The 21,825-nt window shown below is 40.1% G+C and overlaps 1 protein-coding gene across 1 annotated transcript in view; it reads right to left on the bottom strand.

Moving 5' to 3' along the window:
* Positions 1–288: 288 nt before the first annotated feature.
* Positions 289–21,825, bottom strand: part of BACH1 (BTB domain and CNC homolog 1) — a 45,626-nt gene continuing 24,089 nt past the window's right edge. Inside the window, exons 2-5 of the mRNA XM_039237288.1 lie at positions 19,797–20,090; positions 16,672–18,015; positions 14,807–15,013; positions 289–3,996 (exon numbers count right to left, since the gene is read on the bottom strand). Coding sequence (XP_039093219.1) covers positions 3,553–3,996; positions 14,807–15,013; positions 16,672–18,015; positions 19,797–20,030 — 2,229 coding nt within the window. The 5' untranslated portion in view covers positions 20,031–20,090 and the 3' untranslated portion in view covers positions 289–3,552. The remainder of the gene's footprint in view (positions 3,997–14,806; positions 15,014–16,671; positions 18,016–19,796; positions 20,091–21,825) is intronic.

Genomic DNA, 21,825 nt, shown 5'->3' with positions numbered 1-21,825 from the left:
TTCTTCCAGCATGATAATATATGAAAGATTCTCTCATACAAATGGCATCATACTGATTTTGATCAAAAGACTAAAATTAGTAAATTCACATGAGAGGGGAGAAAATGGATATGGAATGTACAACTCCATTCAAATAGAAGCCATTTTAAATGATTTTATTTACCTGTCAATTTATCACCAATATCTAGTATTTTTTTTATTTTTGCTACATTTGGATAAGCGCATTAGAAAGAATGTATATTAAATACTAAGAAAGTTGCCTTTTAATGAAATATAATCATAACAGGATCTGGGTATATAAATTTAGTGGTTTTATTGCATTATTAGAAAATTGTATTATGAAAGATACAAAAAAAATCAATAGATGTTATTATTTCTGTTTATTTCACCATCAGTATGCCACCTTTTACCATTATGGCTTTAAATTTTCAATCTGCCCAATAGAGTTCAAAGAATAGTTTATTACATGCCTAATAAAACACTTAAAATATTTACAGATTCAAAATAGATGTTTCAAAACTGAAAAAAGTTCACCTGAGAATTTATTATAGCATTGCCATTTGTTTTTTTTTTCCCCAAGTTGTTAATGTGGCAAAGTATCCACATGCAACCTGTATCGTCTACTGCATCAAATATATTTAGTTCCTTATTTAAAATTGGTTAAGCATTAAGCTACAGTTAGGTTATAAAATTTACAGATGGAGAACCAAGATTTAATTTATAACCATATTTGTTTTGAACTTAACAATTAGACAACAAATTATTTGCTATAGCTGTAGAATTCAAACAATGAAAACAATTTTAAGGTAATGTTATTTTACGGAGTTAGACATAACAGTTTTTTTTAAAAAAAAAACATCAAGCACTGAGAAGCCCAATTCATAAAATAAGGAACAATGATCGTGTAAATATGCCATATACAAACTGAAAACAACCTTTCCAAAATTCTGCATGAAGGAAAAGATATACACTGTATATACATAATCCTGTCATTTGTCTTCGGCAGCCTCAAAAAAAAAAACAAAAAACAAAAAAAAAAAACCTCAAAACAAACTTTCTTAGAAAAAAACTTCTTTAGAAGTTAATGTTAAAATAGGCATAAATGTGTAATGCTATGCAATATATAGAAAACTTCCCTACCTTATGGCTGAAAAACAAAGATAAAATCTTTTATCTCTCTGTCCCTCTGTACTACAATTTGAAAATCATGTAGGTATGAGGTAGTGTGGTTACTTGTATTACATGCTGGCTATTAAAAGTAATGCTGTATTTTACAAAATATCACACTTGGCCGATAATCAGAATATCGTCAAAATAAACCCTTAATGCTAAACTATTTATATGTAGAGAGAAATCTAAACCAAGTGTCTTAAAAATCATAGTTCAGTTCTGGAGACAACTAGGTTGCATCATAAAATATTAAGTAACCTTTCAAAGCAGTTATTTACAGTAGCCATTAAAGCAAAAGGTTATGTGACATCTGCACATACACAAATTGATATGACAAACAGTTGAGTGGACACTGAGGTAGGAAATCAAGGATTCCATTGGTTTGTATAAGATTTTACATTTTGTAAACCAGAGAAGTTTTTATATTATTTTATATTTTGGAGTTAAAATTTTAAATTACAAGTATCAAAGAGCTAGGTACATGGGGATATTATCTATATATCTATACATATATATAGGTATACACACACAATTCTTCTGTAGTATGGGATGTATTATCATAGAATTATTCTCCCTGACAAGTTCTTAAGTACTCTTATAAAAGCCTCTAGAAAATAAACAAACCCAACTAGTTTTCTCTTACAACTAAGTCAATAGCAGAGATAACCTACAAACCACTGAAAATATACTAGCAGTATCTGCCCGCCCTCCCCGCCCACCCTTTGAAAAGGGTAACATTTGATACATATTAACTCTGGTCCCCATATGCAGTCACGGCAAAGGTCTACTTGCTATAGACTCACTCCTGTGGGACGGATGCTCGACTGCCACGTTAACTACATAGGTCCTTCACAAGACTCGGGATGCAATCGATAAGCTTCTCTCTCAGGTATTCTGATTCGAGATTCTGTATGCAGGCAAGTTTTCTCTTGGTGAAATTAAGTACTTTTCCAATCCAAACATGATAAATTACTCCTGTGTATGTGTACCCTTTGAAACTAGGTTCTGCAAATGTGAATATATGCAATTAAAAAAAAACAAACACAAACATTGAGAAGGTCCATGGTCTGTAAATATACCGGACTCTCAAACAAGCCTGTAACACCAAAATGGCTTAAGAGCCACTGCAAAATGTTGGGGCGTTAGTGCTAAGACTATAAAAGCTTTATTTTAAACCAGGATTGAATGAACACAAAGACCGATTCGATTACAAAATGCCCAAGTCAAAGTGATTTGTGTGCCCTTATATACCAGTTTTGGGGGAGGGGAAAAAGATTAAGTCTGGTTTCCAGATTCAAACCCACAACAGAACGAGACTGAGCTCCATCCTATTTCACAAACCTGCACGGCTGTGTGTAGATATGTTTCATCTACAATAATGCTGTTTACAAGTAAACCACGGGACTTCAAAAACAGGATGGAAGATGAACTGCCACTACTGATAAATGTAAGCAGTTTTCTTTCCCCGTGATGTCTGGGTGCTGACCTGTGGCGGGAAGGCAGACAGCCTTGTATTTGGGGAAGCTCTCCGGTAGTCCAGGGAGGCCCCTCATGCCACTGTGTCCCAAGTCCTACTTCTTCCAGAAGGACGAGAATGGCAGGAACCGGAAAGATCATGATGGACCCAGCTGTGGTGGAGACTGCAGAGAAAAAACAAAGGAGGAATGACACTTCTCTGCTGTTTACGCAGCCAGCATTTCCGAGGTCGACACTGAGGAGCAGCCGAAGCCTCTGCCCGGGGCCACCACGTGCCTCTGTCCCCTGCGTATTCCCAACGTGCTCCGGGGTCGCAGCGCAGGCTCAGCGAGCCCTGGTGGTGGTGGGGGAAGAGCAAGGCTCCAGGATTCGGGCACGACCACGCTTCTCACACTGCAGCTCTACACAAGTCCCCAGACGGCTGACATCCCACTGCAAGGCAGAGCTGAGCTCTAGCAGCATGACATGGGGGGTGGGGGCAGCATTTCCTTTTAAACCAGTGGAGGGCAAAAGGTTGGGTTGTGAAACTTTGCAGGCCACTTCTTTACAGGAACTCTCTGCGGATGCTTCAAGCTGTTAAACCTTTGTTACGCTGCAGTTTTCACTGTCAAATTCATTTCGCATACTGGGAAGAGTTACTACTAATAGTGATTATTCTTTAAAACGTAGTTTTTGAAGCCTTACTCCAGTTTCACAAGTGATTTTTTAGGATCCGGGGGGATGTGTAGTTTCTGCACCTCATGGAAATCAAAGGAAAGTCAGGATTGGCTTCAGAGGAATTCTCTTAATAGCCAAGCTAGCAGGGGCCAATGGCCAATACTGTTAAGAGCCAGAGGCTGTGTTATGCTCGGAAGTCGTCACAACTGCAGCGGAGAACGAGACGGTGTGCAGGAAGTGAATGTGAGGTTACTCATCAGTAGTACATTTGTCTGTCATCTGCTGGCAGAAATCAGAGATGCCACCCCCCTGCCGACCTGGGTCCGCGGGGCCGGCCTGCTCGGGGGCAGCGGCGAGCCGGGGCTCCGGGCCGGGCGCACAGCCCGCCGACCCCCCGCCCTTGGCGCTGGGATGGCGAGGGCCTGGCTCTCCCACCACGGGGGGCCCCTCGGGTAAACTCAAGATGGATGGTAATGCAAGTTCACCATCAGGAGTACTTTTTCCTTTTTCAGAAAGTAAAAACGAAAGGGGGCAGTCTGAAGCTGAGTACTTGGCGAGTATCTGTATCTGTTCTTGACTCAGCGCTGCCTCTTTACAGACTTGCTGGCAAAGTCCGGTGAGGTTCTGCTTCGTCTCACCCAGAGTTGACAGAATGTGATCTCTCTCTTTCAGCAGGCTCTCCTTTTCGTTTTGCTGAGAGGTGGGAAAGAGAATACAAGCACGTGTGTTCAGTGACTCAGTCGACATTTCTAAGGAAACCAAACATTCGTATCTACTGGGGCCTCTCATTAAATAAGATCACCAGGGATTTTTACTTGCCTCTCAATTCAAAAATTTAGTAAATAACCCACAGGCCCATAATCCCTCATCTAAAACTCTGACGGATCTTGGGACGCAGAATTTTTCAGATTTTAGAAAGGCAATACGGATGCACAAGTAATCCCTGCAGCAGGGTCTGGGGCGGTACCCGACTATCAAACACCTTTACGTTTCTAAATAAAAGACATTAAAATATCAAATGATGCACAGAGTAGGAGAAAGACAGACTTGACAATAGCCTGATGATGTCAGTCTGTGTCCGTTTTTTTTTTTTTTTTTTTTCAGCAAAACAGCGCATGACAAACTTGCCATGTTTTCAGAGCTTTTTGGATTTACATTTGTAAACGAATGTGGGGCGGACATTTGAGACGGAAGAGCACCAAAGAAAAGTACGAGTACACTGGTCAGAACTACTGCAGCTCAAATCACTGCAGGATTCTAACTATGCCTAATATTTGTTGTGTATTTACTTTGTCCCAGATATTGTGCTAGATGTTTTCAAATATGCAGTCTAGACTATGCCATTCACACCAGGACTCTGTGGATTTAAGTAATAGTAATAAATCTATTTTATAGGTGGGACTGAGAGACTAACATGCTCAGAGTCAGAAAGCTACTAGTGAGTGAGGTACTAAGGTGTGAAGAACCTGGGGATGAATTTTGTGTTTCTTAATTATTATTTTATTCCTCTTATTATTACCATTTAAATTTTTCATCCCAACAGGAAAGCCTGCCGCAGAATGTTTCCAAACTTTTCCTGGTCCCTGCATGTCTGTCTACTGTCACTCGTTACTCTGCCTTTTTCCATCAATGTCCCACCTTATCCTTTCTATTCTACCGCTGCGTTGCTGCTTACCTACTATGAGCTGGGAAACCAAATAATCAAGCTATTTATAAATAAAGAGTCAATAAATGTTGGTAGAAGGTCACAGGTTTCTCCTGTGAAATTTATCACCACACTCTTGGCCTTCTGCCCACTGGCGGGCCCTGGAGAGCTCACATTTAGTCAGGTTGTCTCAGTGATAATCCACAATGATCATCTCTTAAATAGATTCCTTTCTGGAACAAAAATAGCTAAAAGGGTAAAAAGAAATTGGCTTTATACAAAAGTGCTGCTACTGTTTTACATAAAAGTTTTCAAAAAAAAATTATATGTGAATCCAATTACTGGGAGTTTCTGTTTAAGTATGTCAAGGCCATCTAATATTTTGAGACAATGTGCATGGACTATAAAGTCCTACAGTAAATTTTATCTTGTTGAGTATTCTACAGTTTGTTCAGATCTTCATACAACTGTTCTGTTTTGAAAATACAGGTATAGTCAAGAATATACCTATTTTTATATACAAATGAATAAGTAAAACCAAGACCACTGTTCTCGGTAACAGAAGAGAAATATATTTTTGGTAGCAGAAAGTTTGTCAGTTGTAGGCTTCTGATAAAATGAGTCTGTAGGTGGCTAGAGGCCAAGAACTGCGTCTACTACTACCTATCCAAGAAGGAACACATTTACTGAAATCAGCACCCACTTCTTTTTATGACCTCTTAGAAGCCAGTCCAAATGAGGATGGAAACAAAGCTTCCAGCAGAAAATAATAAGTATTCCCTCAGTGACAACAATACTCAGCCATAGACTCCTCTATCAAAGTTGGGATCAGTCTCTGTTCTAAAGAGCGACCGATGAAATTTTAACTGGTGACTGGTCTTTTAAATTAAACATGGTTAAAGCAAATTAATGAAAATTTGGACTTTCTTCCAGAAATGAGAACTGCTCCTTAATCTACAGATACTACAAAGATGACAAACATTTTATAACTTCTATCTCTTTAAACATCGATATGATCTTAAACATTCTCCCAACTTCTACCCCACTAAATAAAGCGTGACATGACTATACTCTTCAAGTACGTCCCATACTACATGGCTTGCTTCTTTCTTTACAACAACTAAAACCAACAGGTACAACCTGGAACTCTACCATGATTAGTTCTATAAATTAAGTCCCCAGCTGTGTCTCTGCACTTTAACTCCTACACAGGTAAGTTTCTAGGCAGTTAGCTGATATTTCCAGGTCACTCTAATTTTAAAACACAAATTTACTTCAATAGTATTTAGTTTAATAACTGATTATTAAGAGGTGCCTGGGTGGCTCAGTTGCATCCAACTCTTGGTTTCAGCTCAAGTCATGATCTCATGGTTTGTGAGTTCAGGCCCTATTGTTGATTTCTGCACTGAGAGCATGGAGCCTGCTTGGGATTCTCTCTCCATCACTCTCTGCCCCTCCCCACTCTCTCTCTCTCTCTCTCTAAATAAATAAACAAATATTTTAAAAAATAACTGATCATTAAATAAGAGTAACTCAACTTAGTCACTTTATGATATCTTATTAAAGATACCTCCAAAACACACCTCACTACCAGCATCCAGCTACCTATTTCTACAATATATTTTAATTTTCTTATAATGCAATTGTACAAAGCACAAGTTTGAGGTACTGTGGCTTTAACCACAGATCTACAAGAAAAATAAAATTGGTGTTCTGGTACCGTGCTGCTTTTTATGACAACAAATTTACATCCAAATCCACATTTTCAACAGCTAGTGTACAAATTTCACTCAAATATAAGAAATTAAAAAATATTTTAAATAGAACTCATCCAATAAAGGTAAAGAGTGAAAGAAACTTGGCCCCAAAAGGGCTAGCTGACAGTGACAATGTCTGAGGTTAAAGAGTACTCACTACTAACAAATGGTGATCAGTGGTTCCTTAGGATGTAAAACCTCTGAACACACAGTTCAGAGAACTATGCAAGTGGCCCTTACAGATAGGAGTACAAATGCTCAATTTCACTCATAAGAGAAACAAAAGTAAAAGCCAGCCTGATACCAGTTCTCCCTATCAGCCTGGAAAGAACCCAAAGCAGACAACAAACTTGGTGCTGGGGCTGGGGGCAGGCAAACTGCTACAACCCCAGCAGAGCAGAACCCAATCATATCTAACAAAGTAACATCCGTATCTGCCCCCAACCCGACAACCCCTCTTCCAGGGGCCTCTCCTGAAGACACACCCCCTCCAGCATGAAAAAACAACGTGCACAGTCACCCACTGCGGCGTCCCACATGTCCATCAGTATGACCCCAGAGTGACACCGCGCCACCGGCACAGCTGAATATACAGATCTGTAAAAGGAATGACAGCCTCTTGGAACTCAGAGAAATATTTCCTGGAAATCACTTCTTAAGTGAAAAGAGTGAAAATACGGAAAAGTACATAAGGAATTTGTTCATGTAGCAGAAAGGGTCAGAAAAAGAAACATAAAATACTATCTGCTTTTAAAAAAGAAACACAAGAAAAAAAATTAGAGACTAATAAAAAAGAGTTACCCATAGGAAATAGTTATGGATAGGGTACGGGGAGCAGATGGGATCAAGGCATTTGGAGTACAGCTTTTTCTAAGCACAGTTTTAACTTTTGAGCTGTATCAATGTTTTATATATTCAAACACCACAGGAAGAAGGTGAAGAGTAAATCACAGTAATAAATACAAACAGAAACATTAATTACACTGTACATCAAATTGCTAGCATAGAGAAAAGTATCACTTCAAATAACTTTTAAAATTTAAATTTCAATACTATGGAATATATTTAAATTTTTTTTAATGTTTTATTTATTTCTGAGAGAGAGAGAGAGACAGCGTGAGCAGGGGAGGGTTAGAGGGAGAGGGAGATTCAGAATCCGAAGCAGGCTCCAGGCTCTGAGCTAGCTGTCAGCACACAGACCGACGCAGGGCTCGAAACCACGAACCATGAGATCATGACCTGAGCTGAGGTCAGATGCTTAACCGACTGAGCCACTCAGGCGCCCTGGAATATTTTTATTTTTTAATTTTTTTAATGTTTATTTACTTTTTGAGAGACAGAGAGAAACAGAGCATGGGGGTGTGGAGGGGCAGAGTGAGAGAGGGAGACAGAGAATCTGAAGCAGGCTCCAGGGCTCTGCACTATCAGCACAGAACCCTATGCGGAGCTTGAACCCACAAACCATGAGATCATGACCTGAGCTGAAGTTGGATGCGTAACCAACTGAGCCACCCAGGTGCCCCACTATGGAATATATTTAAGGACAAAAAAAGGCAAAGAAATCTTTAATTTTATTTAATCTGCTTCTTGTTAATAGTAATATTGACTTTGTAATTTTGTAACTAATATATATATGATTACATGTTCTTAACATAATCATTATTATAACTATAATATTTATATTTACTATTTGCTTTATATTAGCATATATAATTATATTTACTATTATTTTAATAACATATTTACTGTTTGCTTTATACTTACATACATGTAATCATTACATTATAAAAATTTATATTTACATAAAGCAAACAGTAAACATATTACTATAACTAAAAGCCAAGATTTTTCCCTGTAATGGAAAGTGATAAAATACAAACATAGAAGCAAAGACAAGAGCTATACTGCTAAAGGTTGATTGAAAACACCTACATGATTCGTGATTTCTATTATACTTTTTTACTTTTATTTACCTAAGTACATGCATATACTGAAAGCACTCGTAAAGGTTACACAAACACACACACACATTTCCCAGCTCTGTTCCCTCAAAGAACCCAGAAGGAGGAACACCAGCAGCAAGTAGGCTAAACGAAACCAGGCAATTTTGGAGAAAGATGATCCCAAATCTTGGAACATGCAAAGTACAGCGTGAGCCTGTGACAGATTATTCTAGGCAGCACAGAAGCACTAATGGGGTCATGTCAAAAGGACACAGCAGCTAGCCTGAGGGGGCTCTCTCGGGCCAACTCTGAAAAAATACCAACATCAAAAAGACTAATGACTGTTACGGCTGTGAGAAATTAAATCGGGAAAAAATTAATCCCAGAGTCCACAGTGATACTAAAGGAGCACAGGAGGGAAGAAAAGTCCTCTTTAAAAGAGGAATACCAAACAAACAAATGGATACAAATAAAAGAGGAGTAGCAAGCATGTGTGTAAGTGGAACAAGAGAATTAGAAAGGTCACTATTTACCAACATCCACCATAAAGGCCACCAATCTATGCTAGAAGACAAAAAATGTAGGAGTTGCAGGGATGAGATTATTCCTAACGTGCCCACATAACACGCCACAGATTACTGACAATTACAGAAGCTAAAAATATATAATCTTGAAAACGACCTGGCAATCCCATCTGCTCAGGTGGGACACCCGGACAGAGCGTGCCCCGCCACATGGTGTGCCAGGAAGGATACGACATCAATTCAGGTCTCATCTCAATTCAACAACTTACACTTTCACAGTTTATGAGAAATACAAGGAATGGAGGAATGAGTTAAAACCAAGAGGAAACAGCCAGATAAACACTAAAAGTAGGACATTTTATGAGAAATCTCGCCTGGACTCTTCAAAAAGTTATAATGATTTTTAAAAGGGAGGTGGGGGGTCCGAGGCTGAAAGACTAAAAAGGCATAACCAAATGTTCTATGATGAAGGGACCCTAGTTTGGAGGAAATATTTTTAAAACGCATATATATGAAATATATTTGGGAAACTATTAGGGTGGTTTGAATAGGGAGTATATATAATACTGAGGATCTATTAATTTTTCAGGTAAGATAAAAATATTGGTAAAGATATGTGATAAATATATGTAAGAATGTCTTTTTTAGGAGATGCAGGTTTTAGTATTTAGAGGTAAAATGTCATTATGTGGTAGCTTTTAAATGAATCAGAAAATGAAAGCAGAGCAGTAGAGATCGACTGAGAGAAGACAGTGGGACCAAGATCAACCAACTGTGGTTAGAAAGAGACCAAAACTGATGCACAAGGAGAGAGACGAAGACGGACAGACCACACAACCAGAGCAGGGACACACACCTGGCCAGAAAGACCAACAGAGAAGTAAAGCAAATGTGACAAATGTAAATAACTGTTGAATCCACATGAGGCTGTTCACTGCATTCTTCCATTTTTCTGAAAGCTTGACATTTTCAGAATGCAGGGGAGGAAGATGAATCTCAGGAAAACATGAGGACGCATAAATCTCTCCCTGTGAGAATATAAGCATTTTATTGGCAAGGACTGTATCTCAGTCATCTTTGATTTCCTATAACTCGTACAACATTTAATATGCTTAGCAGATGTTCACAGAAAGAAGAGGGATTTAAAATACAACTACTAACATTCATTGGGCCCAGAGCATGTGCTGAGCAGTACAATGGCATGTGACCTTTGCGCCAGTCCTGAGGGAGATACTATCCTTATCTCCGTATACTCAACAAGGGATCATGGGCATTAAAGGTAAAACAGTTTCCCCAAGCCACATAACTGCCAAGTAGCCAGGCAGAGGCCTGCGTTGGTGGTATAGTGGTGAGCATAGCTGCCTTGCAAGTAGCCAGGCAGAGTTTCCCCTGTGTGACTCTAAAGCCTCCATCTGACCTTTCTGTCCTAGTGCAAGAGGCTCTCAAATGTTAGTGTAAATGAAAATTTACCCTGAAAATATTTATGAAACACATGCTTCTGGGCCCATCCCACAGCTCTAGGGTAGGACGAAAAAATGTGTGTTGTTTTGTTTTTGGTTTTGTCTTTTTTTTAGTTTTTCTAGTATTTTTTTTAGGAACATATATTTTTAAAGGGATACTCACAGATAACTCTGATGCCAATTGCCCACAGACCATATTCAAGGTGTGCTGCTCGAGGACACCACAGAGTGGCAAGGGGCAACTTCCAGAAGGGCCCACTCACTGGTGTGTTTGGAGATGACAGTATGCATAGGGGCAGAGCAGCCAGCTACATGTGGCTGGAACAGATTTTTTTTTTAATTTATTTATTTAGTTTTGAGAGAGAGAGAGAGAGAGAGAAGGGGAGGGACAGAGAGAGTGGGAGACAGAGAATCCCAAACAGAGAATCTGCTGAATCAGAGTCTGCTGCCAGTACAGAGCCCAACACAGGGCTCAAACTCATGAACCATGAGATCATGACCCTAAGCCAAGACCAAGAGTCAGACACTTAACTGACTGAACCACCCACCCACCCTAAAGCAGGTTTATTTTTAATAAAATAGTATAATCTGCACCATAAGACGTAAAACACTTTGGTCTATTGTGATGGTGTACTTCTTCACCATCACAACAGACCAAAACAATGACACAAAATGATGTCTGAACATGTCAACTCTTGAGTTCAAGTGCTTTCGTGAATATCCTAATATCTGATCACTGTAAGTTGACATCAATGAACATTTGATAACATCTAAGAGAAATACATTTTGGTCATTTTTTTTTCTTTAAAAAGCTAAATTCCCAGGGTTCCTGAGTGGCTCAGTCAACTGAGTATCTCTCTCGATTTCAATCAGGTCACGATCTCAGAGGCATGGGATCCAACCCCACATTAGGTCCCACACTAAGCACAGAGCCTGCTTGAGATTCTCTCCCTCTGCCCCTTTCTCCCACTCATGCTCCCTCGCTCTAAGATAATAAATTAGTTAATTGAAATTAAATAAAAAAAAAACTAAGTTCCCTTCATTTCAGCGTTACCTTTCCTTGAGGCCAAAATGGTATTAGAAACATATTCGTTCCTAATTTCTCAAGAAATGTTCCAGAAAAGAAGAAATACGGACCCCTAACCTCTAATATACCATAAATGCTAAAAGTAATTATCCACCAAATAAATATACATCTTTCTTCTTCTTCAAAGGTTCTATTCAGATTCTGACAGGACCTCTTATTGAAGAAAACAACTCATTAATTTACTGAATTTGAGCTACATCATCCGTTGGCTTTCACAGCACATTAAGACTAAAAAAAAAATGTCTTTTATACGTGATAATTATCCTACAGATCCACCCTGAAGACATTTTAGAATCACTATTATTACCAAAACACTGTTTTTCATGTGTTGAGCCATCTAGTCTATTATGCTATTACTCTTAGGACAAACTACAAAAAGTTTACAGCCGATAGCCAAGACTAAAGCTTACTAAAATATGGGGCCCTTCACCTAACTATCACCAGATCAGAATATATACTGTGAATGCATTTATATGTTAACCTAACCAGTTATTGGCTACATTAACATGGGTGTTTAATTATGAAACAAGGAGTTTTCCTTAAGTAGGTTTGCTAAAATACCACTCAGACTGTAAATACTGGGAAATACTGCTTATCTACTGGCCATGTTTCCAGAAAGTATCATCTCAATCTAAAAAATACAAATCGGTCACAGTCCTTCATATTCTCCACTCGTAACTACTGCTGGTCCTTCTCTCTTTACAAAAGACAACAAGACCCAAAACATTATCCAATAAATAACCAGGGTCTAAATTCCATGCAAATTTCTTAGTGTAATAAAATAACTTAAGGCTCAAATTCTTTTCCTCTTAGGAAAAGGGCCAGTTTTCTTATTCCTGCAACTAAGAAGTAACACACTCTCTGCATATTTTCACCTGAGAGACATCTGTCACAGGATTGAACTTTACAAGTGCCCCTTACACTTTGCAACTAGAGTGTGCCCATAAAAATTACTAGAACAGGGGCACCTGGGTGGCTCAGTCAGTTAAGCGTCTGACTTTGGCTCAGGTCATGATCTCATGGTTCGTGGGTTTGAGCCCCGCATTGGTCTCTGTGCTGACAGCTCAGAGCCTAGAACCTGCTTCGGATTCTGCATCTCCCCCTCTCTCTGCCCCTCCCCTGCTCATGCTCTGTCTCTCTCAAAAATAAACATTAAAAAAAAAATTTTTTTTTTAAATCACTGGAACAGAGAGTAGCATGAAGGACAGGGCAGTGAGTTCAGGAAGCTAAAGTCACTCTTCAAAAAAAAAAAAAAAGCTAGCATGTCTTCTCTGGAGAAGTGGGAAGTGGGAAGAGACGAAGCTGAGCACAGTCAGACCAGTGCACATCCGGGTGAGCAGACCCCTGGCAGGCCATTTGCCCTGCCTGCCCAGAGGTGGGCTCTTGGCAGCTGTGTTGTAGCTACCTGTCCCCTCTCTCTCATCACAGACGAGGACACCACAGCTGAAATGAGCCAATTAGAAGCTCACCTCCTTGGGAATTTAGAACTAAAACTATAGTTTCTGCCCTAACTAGATCCTGGAGGAGAGAGAGACTACTCAGGAACCACATGCAGCCACCCTTCGCATACTAACGTCACAGCACAGTCACCCTGTGGTGTGCACATATACACACGTCTCAGCACACGGTCACCCTGTGGTGTGCACGCGTACACACATCAAGCATGCAGTCACCCTGTGGTGTGCACCCATACATACATCTCAGCACACAGTCACCATGTGGTGTAAACACATACGCACATCGAGCGCAGTCACCGTGTGGTGTGCACACATACACACATCGCAGTGCAGTCACCCTGTGGTACACACATATGCACGTAATAGCACACACAATCACCCTGTGATACGGGCTTATATGCGCTTAGTGGCACACACAGTCGCCCTGTGGTTTGCACACATAAGCACTTAGTGGCACACACAGTCGCCCTGTGGTGTGCATGGTGAGCAGGAGCACACAGACAAGCTAACAGAAGATTCTCTGGCTTCCTGGCAGTTTCCCACACTCTTGCTCTATACTACGTACAATGTCTGCTCCATGCTTTGGCTTCTAAATGAGACACACCTGTATCCTTACAATAAATTCATTCATTAAAATGGTTTCTATTTCTCACAGCCAGTGTCCAAGTTAATACAACAGGTGAGATGCAGAATAAATTTTTATTTTTCCACTTTTTGAAGGTATATAAAGGCACAGATTGTTTTTTTATTCTTTTCTCTTTTTGTGATGAGGGCAAAGATGAATTGAATGGAGGAAATCACAACATTGTCATAACGACCCAGTACAGCACAAAATAAGAATGTATTTCCCCAGACCAGTAATTAACAAAGACTCCAAACTAAACAGTCCAAGAATGTTTTTGCTGTTTCTCAGTGCGGGTTCCCTGATGTCTCTAACTACAGCTGCTGCCCCCATAGTTGTCTCTTTCACACAGTGCTTGCTTCCACCAACCACTGGAGAACAGAGAACCTAGGTGCAAGTTAATCCACTTTTCAATTACTTTGTGTTTTGATGCTGGAATAAATAACAAGATTCATACAGTAAGCACTCCTCTCCCTCGAGAGTCTCGGTAGATTCATACCAGCCAATGAGTTTTTTCCCTTAGACAAAAGATCCAAGTTGGTTTATTTGTTCTGGTATTGACCACAAGTTATTCAAGTCTACAGTTCATTTAAACCAACAATTGGAACATTATCTTTTATAGACACCAAACAGAGTACAAAGAGATTAAAGTGTTTCAGAATTTCTTCAACCACTAAGAATTAGGTAGACAGTAAAGAAAAAAAAAAAAAACCAAAATTTACTATTATATACTAGATACTAATAGCTTATACTAATAGCATATCACACTAAAGATGTAGAATACTAGCCTAAGTAAAATAGTTTATGAAAACTCATTTTTTATCTCCTAAGCTTTCTAAAAACATCATATAAATTATTTTCTTAAAATGGTAATTGGTGAATTTTGAAATTAATGTATAACTGAGCATCATATCGGACTCAGGAATGGAGACAGCTATTTCCTCTACAAAAAAGGAATAACTGAATGGATGTGGTGGAATTTAAGTAACAGGACACCCGTGGACTTACCAGCTTCTCGATTTCTGATTCAAGATTCTGTATGCAGTCAAGTTTTCTCTTGCGGCAGCGCTGTGCAGCAATTCTGTTTTTACTTCTCCTTCGAATGTCATGGATACAATCGAGCTGCTCTGGGGTCAGCTTGTGCATTTTCAACAAGGATTGAAAATCATTTCGAGAGAGTGAAATTATTCGTTGTGCATTAAATGGCAGCTTCACCTAGAATGTAAAATAAACATTAGTAACTGCTGCGGAGTAACGTACTTATACTTACATCTAGGAAGAGGAAGATCTACATCTATATTTTCTAGAAAATTTCATTTAGACCTTAAAAAAAAAGCAGACCTCTATTCCCAGTTTCCATATAATCCCTATAATAAAGACTGATAATTTGATATTTCTAGCCTATTTTAGAGAGTAAATTGAGACACAGATGTTTTTAGAAAAATAAAAATATGAACACAAATATTCATGTATTTAAAATAAAAAATAGAACTTAATTTATGTGGGCATGTTAATTAACACACAGATATCTTTAAGTCTTTATAAAGTGTTTACATGTGTTTAACCAAACCAAAAAAAAAAATCTATTTTATACTGTGATTTATATTACTGTGCAGCACTGATTTAACACTGGTATAACTACACTAGTAATTTCTCAAGCATTTTAGAAAACTAATTTTTCTGCCAAGGAATGGTAGTTTTTCATATAACTCAAAAATCTATACATTTCACTTTTTCACTCGCCAATACAGAAATGGTTAGAAAAACCTAATGAATATTTTAACATCTTCAACATACTTAAATTTGGAAAAATTTAAGATATTTTTTAACGACAAAATTGTGGGACAATATAATTATATTAATTATGCATATAAAACATTGATTAATTTCTCTGGCAACCTACTTAGTTTGTCTTTCAAACATACAGAAATTAGTTACACAAATTGTCTTACAATTTCTTAAAAGTTTTACTTTTAACATTCTTTTCACAGTTCCATTAAGTTAAAATTAAAATCTAGTATATGGATTTATAAATGTCATATAAAAATCCATAGATGTAATTCATGCACACGTATTACTTAATAAATTAAATCACCAATCTCCTTCCAAAGTTAAGGAGGAAAAAAAAAAAAAACTTGTCACTCAAACCCATGTCATCCAACAGTGAGAAAACAAAGAAAATGATAAAGAACCAAGAAGGCTTTATTATCACTGGAATTATGGTAATGTTTTACAAAAAAGCATCTATCAAACACAAACAAACATCTGTGCACAGAGTACACAGATCAAGCTTGGTAAGGTTAATCCCATACCAGCCAGCTACAGGTAACTCATGCCAAATTATTAAGACATTAAATTAATGGCTGAAATGGCTAAGGGAAAATAAGAAAAAAATTGACGGCTATGAAAAACGAGGGCAAAGAAAACTCTCCCACATTCCTACACCTAGTCACTGCTAAGTCACTGCCAAGTAACTAGTCCCAAGTTCAGAGATCCTGCAGCAATGACTAAGATTGGAATGTATGTTGCATTTTTCCAGGAGTTACCAGGAAACAATTACAGATTCTCTCTCTCTCTTTTTTTTTTTTTTAAAAGAGACAGGGCATTTGAGTTAAAGTTAAACAGCCAATGTGTGACTCCATTCCACGACAAAAATAAATACACCCGCTTGAAATCTATGAACACAGAAGTCCTTCAAACTTCAGCACTCTTTGGTACTGATCACACAGTTTTATAACTGTCTCCGGGTCCCCTCCTCCCTCCCTGGACCTGCTCATATATCTCTAGGGGTGCCACAGGAGCTGACGCAGAGTAAATATACCGAGTAACAGTGGTAAAACAAAGACTCGGCAACACACACGTTCTCCCCTCACCTCGCAGTCTTGTTCTCTGGCCGAACAGGGCTCGCTGTCACCTTCAGTATCCGTCTCCGAGTCATCTCCCAAGCTAATGACGCAAGCATACGGGCAAGGCTCCTGCTGGGGTTCTGAAACATACTCATCGTTTCCAATTTCCAAATTGCTAGAACAGCCTTCGGTACTCAGAGTACTTATGAAAGGGCAGTTGACGGAACTTAACGTTGTGAAAGTCCTCTGACCCGGTTCCGGGCTCTCACTGATTCTGATACCTAACCAGGGACACTCAGACCGTTTCTGGGAGTAGATCTGTTCGGAGCCATCTTTGGCCACGGCAGGTGATAACTGCATTTGGCAAGGGGAATCTGTGCTGCAAATGTCACTCCAGAAGCCCTTTGCTAGGTGTTCTGCCACTTCCCGCTCCACGCTGCTCCGATCGCTGGAGGCAAGGCTACTATCTTCCCTGGGGCCCGAGTCAGGTTTCAAATGTAAATCCTGACTTTCACCGAAAGTTCTCTCTTCCCGAACATCTGTACCCAACAAAGGCTTTTCTGTTAACACTGCTGCGTTCTGCATTCCAGCAAAATTCAAGTCACCATATTGGTCGTAGGTGTGTAAAAGAGACAGAGAATAGAGCCCGTGAGGGGCTGCAGAAGAATTGTGGGGGAAAGGAGTCACTTCTGGCTTTTCTGATGGGCACTGAGAAGCAGGCTCTTTCTTCTTGGTTTCTTCATGTTCCATTCCTAATTTACTTTCTTCACATTTTAAAATCACCTGCAGATCCGCACACTCCTGGACTCCCAGACATTCATTTTCAGAGGTCTCGTTGGGCTGAGCAGGAGAAGCATGAACGTCTTTGACACTGGATTCCACAGTACGGACTCTGTCCGTTCCAAATGCTTTTTGGAATTTCCTGTACTTGGGGCATAAAGATGGCAAAGCCAGAGCAGCATCCTTTTCTAAGCACATGGATTCACAGGTTTGACTGGCACTGTCTTGTAGAGGAGATGATGCCTTTGCACCGCTTTGATACCTATGCAGTTTCCATTGAGGGGGCTGGACATTTTTGTTTTCCAAAAATTCCTCCACTTCGTCAATTTCTAAATCCCTCTGGTCCAAAAGTGAGAATTTAAGGTCTGCTTTCTGACAGCGTGCAGGGATGCATTTCTTTCTGAGGCATTCTTGCTGGTCTGCAGTGGAGTCCAAAAACTTAAATTTCAGAAACTGGAAGCAGGACTCCTCTATATCACGAACACCTAAAAATTCCACACACTTGCACACTTCATCCACATTGTCCTTACTTAAAATCAGTTTGGCAGTGTAGGCAAACTGAATTAAAGGTTCAAATCCTTTAACTGTCACCTGTTGACATACAAAATAGAAAGAAATGCATCACTTAAAAGTGGTCTCGTGGACAAATAAAAGTAGAAGGGGAATAGAGCGATGAAGAACTTAGTTGTGATCATTATAAAACAGGCATTTTAATTTGGTAAGTAAAAACATTCTTCTAGAAAACGTAATGCTAATTAGGAGTCTGGAAAAGCACACTTATCACACCCCATTCGTTGGGCCCATACCCTCCACTTTACAGATTCCACTCTTTTTTTAAATATATTTTTTAATGTTTTATAGATTTCTGAGAGAGATAGCAAGAGCAAGGGAGGGTCAGAGAGGGAGACACAGAATCTGAAACAGACTCCAGGTTGAGTTAGCCGTCAGCACAGAGCCTGATGCGGGGCTCAAACCCGCAAACCACAAGATCATGACCTGAGCCGAAGTCAGATGCTTAAACGACTGAGCCACCCAGGTGCCCCTACAGATTCCACTCTTAATGACACATGAATTATGGTCTGACTCACATCAGGAAAAGACATCAAATACTGCCATTATGGGATGGGTTGCTAATTTTTGAAAAGAATACTAACCTATAGCTGGCCCTTCTTGTCATTTCATTGGCACTGCACTATGCATTCAGATCCCTGCCACTGAACTGACGACATGTTGATTCTCCAAACTGTTGATACAATCTCATGGAAGTATGGATGGCTGGGATAAGCTAAACTATAGACTTAGTGCCCGTCACAGAGCGGCCCACACAGATCTGCCATAAACAAGCTCCACATACTTTCTCCAAACTCCTCTTAACAACTTCGAAGGCTCAGCACCCTTCTAGCTGCAGGTACTAACTACATAAAAGCCAGCTATTCTAGGGACACCTGGGTGGCTCATGTAAGCATCCAATTTCGGCTCAGGTCATGATCTCATGGTTCATGAGTTCAAGCCCCACATCAGGCTCACTGCTGTCAGTGCAGAGCCCACTTCAGATCGGATCCTCTGTACCCTTCCCTCTCTGTTCCTCCCCCACTGGTTCTTTCTCCCTCTCTCTAAACAAATAAACTTAAAAAAAAAAAAACAAGAATAAAAAAAGCAATTCTAATAAGAATTAAGTGTAACTAGAACCTCCTGGTCCTGTGAGAGGTCCCTTAGAGACAGGACAGAACAAGGACAGAGAAGTTTAGATGCCCGAGCTCCACAACAGGCTGGTGGGGAAAAGATAGGTAAAACCAGGCTCTATAATTATGAGACCAAATCAATTTTTTTTCTACCAACGCATAAACACAATCTCAAGAAAGAAGAGAGGCAGAAGAGAACACTTATGGAGTACCTTCTTTCCATGAGGCCACTGTCTTAGAAAAACGGAGGATTTCTAGAACCCTAGACCCACTCAGTTTCCCATCACAGGGAAAGATCCAAAAGAAGAAAACCAGACACAGTGTGGCCGCTCTGAGCACGACCTCTCCCAATGTCTAACCCCCTGGCTTGCCCTGCTTTGGTCATTTTCTCAAAAAGTAACAGAACAGTGGGTCAAGGTATTCAACGGCTCAATGAATATTAACTGACATCCCAAATGAACAATTCTATGCATAAAACGTCATCATAATTTCTAGGAAAAAAGTTAAAGAAATGAGCTGCTGCGTGAACCTGGGCACTAGACCTCAGGCCAAAACGGGAGCCGGCTTTATTTTTAAGTTTATAACTTTGCCTTTTATAAAGTTAAAAATAAAGTTTAAAGAAAGAGATTTAATTAGGTCCAAGTCAAGGAAACCCAGGGTGACTTGCAGCAACATGCACCCATCTCCCACCTCTTCCGGCAGAGGAATGCTAAGCTCTGCGTCGGCCTGGCCAACGACTCTCGAGTGGAAGTAGCTGCTGCATGCCGCCAGCACCGACCGGTGGGCACGGAAGCGCTGGCCCTCCACCAGGACGGTGACGTCGCATAGCACGTCCTTCTGCCGCTGGTCGTTGAGGCCGAGCAACACGTTGGTGCTATGCACCGAAGACTCGTAGGCAAACACCGCGTTCTCACTCAGAGACATTCTGCGTAGCAAACGGTGTCGGGCGGTCCAGTGAAAGCATGCTTCTCGTCGTCATCAAAGCTGCAAAAACACATGAGAGACTTCACTTCAATAAAATCTTGTTAAAAATATGGCTTTTTAAGCTTCTGCATGGCAAAGGAAACAATACATAAAACTAATAGGCAACCGACGAAATGGGAAAAGATAGTTGCAAATGACATATCAGATAAAGGGCTAGTATCCAAAATCTATAAGGAATTCACCAAACTCCACACCCGAAAAAGAAACAATCCAGTGAAGAAATGGGCAGAAGATGTGAACAGACACTTCTCCAAAGAAGACATCCAGATGGCCAACAGACACATGAAACGATGCTCAGCGCCCCTCCTCATCAGGGAAATACAAATCAAAACCACACTGAGATACCACCTCGCGCCAGTCAGAGAGGCTAAAATGAACAAATCAGGAGACTAGATGCTGGCGAGGATGTGGAGAAATGGGCACCCTCCTACACTGTTGGTGGGAATGTAAACTGCTGCAGCCCCTCTGGAAAACAGTGTGGAGGTTCCTCAAAAAATTAACACTAGAACTCCCCTATGACCCAGCAATAGCACTGCTAAGAATTTACCCAAGGGATCCAGGAGTGCTGATGCATAGGGGAACATGGACCCCAATGTTCATAGCAGCACTCTCAACAATAGCCAAAACATGGAAAGAGCCTAAGTGTCCCTCAACGGACGAATGGATCAAGAAGATGTGGTTTATCTATACCATGGAATACTACATGGCAATGAGAAAGAATGAAGTCTGGCCATTTGTAGCAACGTGGATGGACCTTGAGGGTGTTATGCTGAGCGAAATAAGTCAGGCAGAGAAGGACAAATACCATATGTTTGCACGTATAGGAGGCTTAGAAGGAACCTAACTGAGGACTGTGAGGGAGAAGAAGGGGAAAAATAGTGAGGAGAGGGAGGGAGACAAACCATGAGAGACTCTTGAATGCTGAGAACAAACTGAGGACTGATGGGGGTGGGGGGGGATGGGAAGGGGGTGATGGGCATGGAGGAGGGCACTTGTGGGGATGAGTACTGGGTGTTATGTGGAAATCAAATTGACAATAAACATATTTTTAAACCTATTTTAAAACATAGGTTTAAAAATATGGCTTTTTTAATGGTTTTTTTTGAGGGGGGTGCGGGGGTCAGAGAGAGGGGGAGAGGGAATCCCAAGCAGATTCCACTCTGTAAGCACAGAGCCTGATGTGGAGCTCAAAATCACAAACCGTGAGATCATGGACCCGAGCCAAAATCAAGAGTCAGATGCTTAACCGACTGAGCCACCTAGACACCTCTAAAAATATTTTTTAATGACAGTGTCAAATATAAATTAGTATATTTATCACAAAAATAAGAAGGAAAACAAAAGCCTCTACAGAACCTAGATCTTATTCAATTTATTGCATTTAAAATAGGTTCTTCATGGCAGTTTTTAGTTAGTTTTTCTATCTAATTTGAGGAAAAAGCATTCTCAGGATGAGGAAGGGAAGAGCTCTTTGAACCAAGGATTTCATAGCTCTCTGAAAGTGAGAAATTTCACATTGAGAAAACACCTACAATGAGCAAAGAGATTGGGTCCAGGAAATTTCTGGTGGCGTCCCAATCCTGTTGTTTTATGATGTCAATGGGCGTGTGTGTGTGTAGTTCACAGAGGTCACCCTTTGGGATGGGACTGACAGGGGACCGGGCATGTGGCCTTCTAGCATTCTCCATGCTCTGGTCCGCAACATTTGACAGCTGGTAGGAGCCCTTGGTGCTTT

This window comes from Hyaena hyaena, unplaced genomic scaffold (genome assembly GCF_003009895.1).
Source record: "Hyaena hyaena isolate Hyena2069 unplaced genomic scaffold, ASM300989v1 scaffold_122, whole genome shotgun sequence".
In the NCBI taxonomy this organism is placed as follows: Eukaryota; Metazoa; Chordata; class Mammalia; order Carnivora; family Hyaenidae; genus Hyaena; species Hyaena hyaena.
The sequence above is the reverse complement of the archived record's forward strand: the minus strand, read 5'-3'. Positions and strand labels throughout refer to the sequence as shown.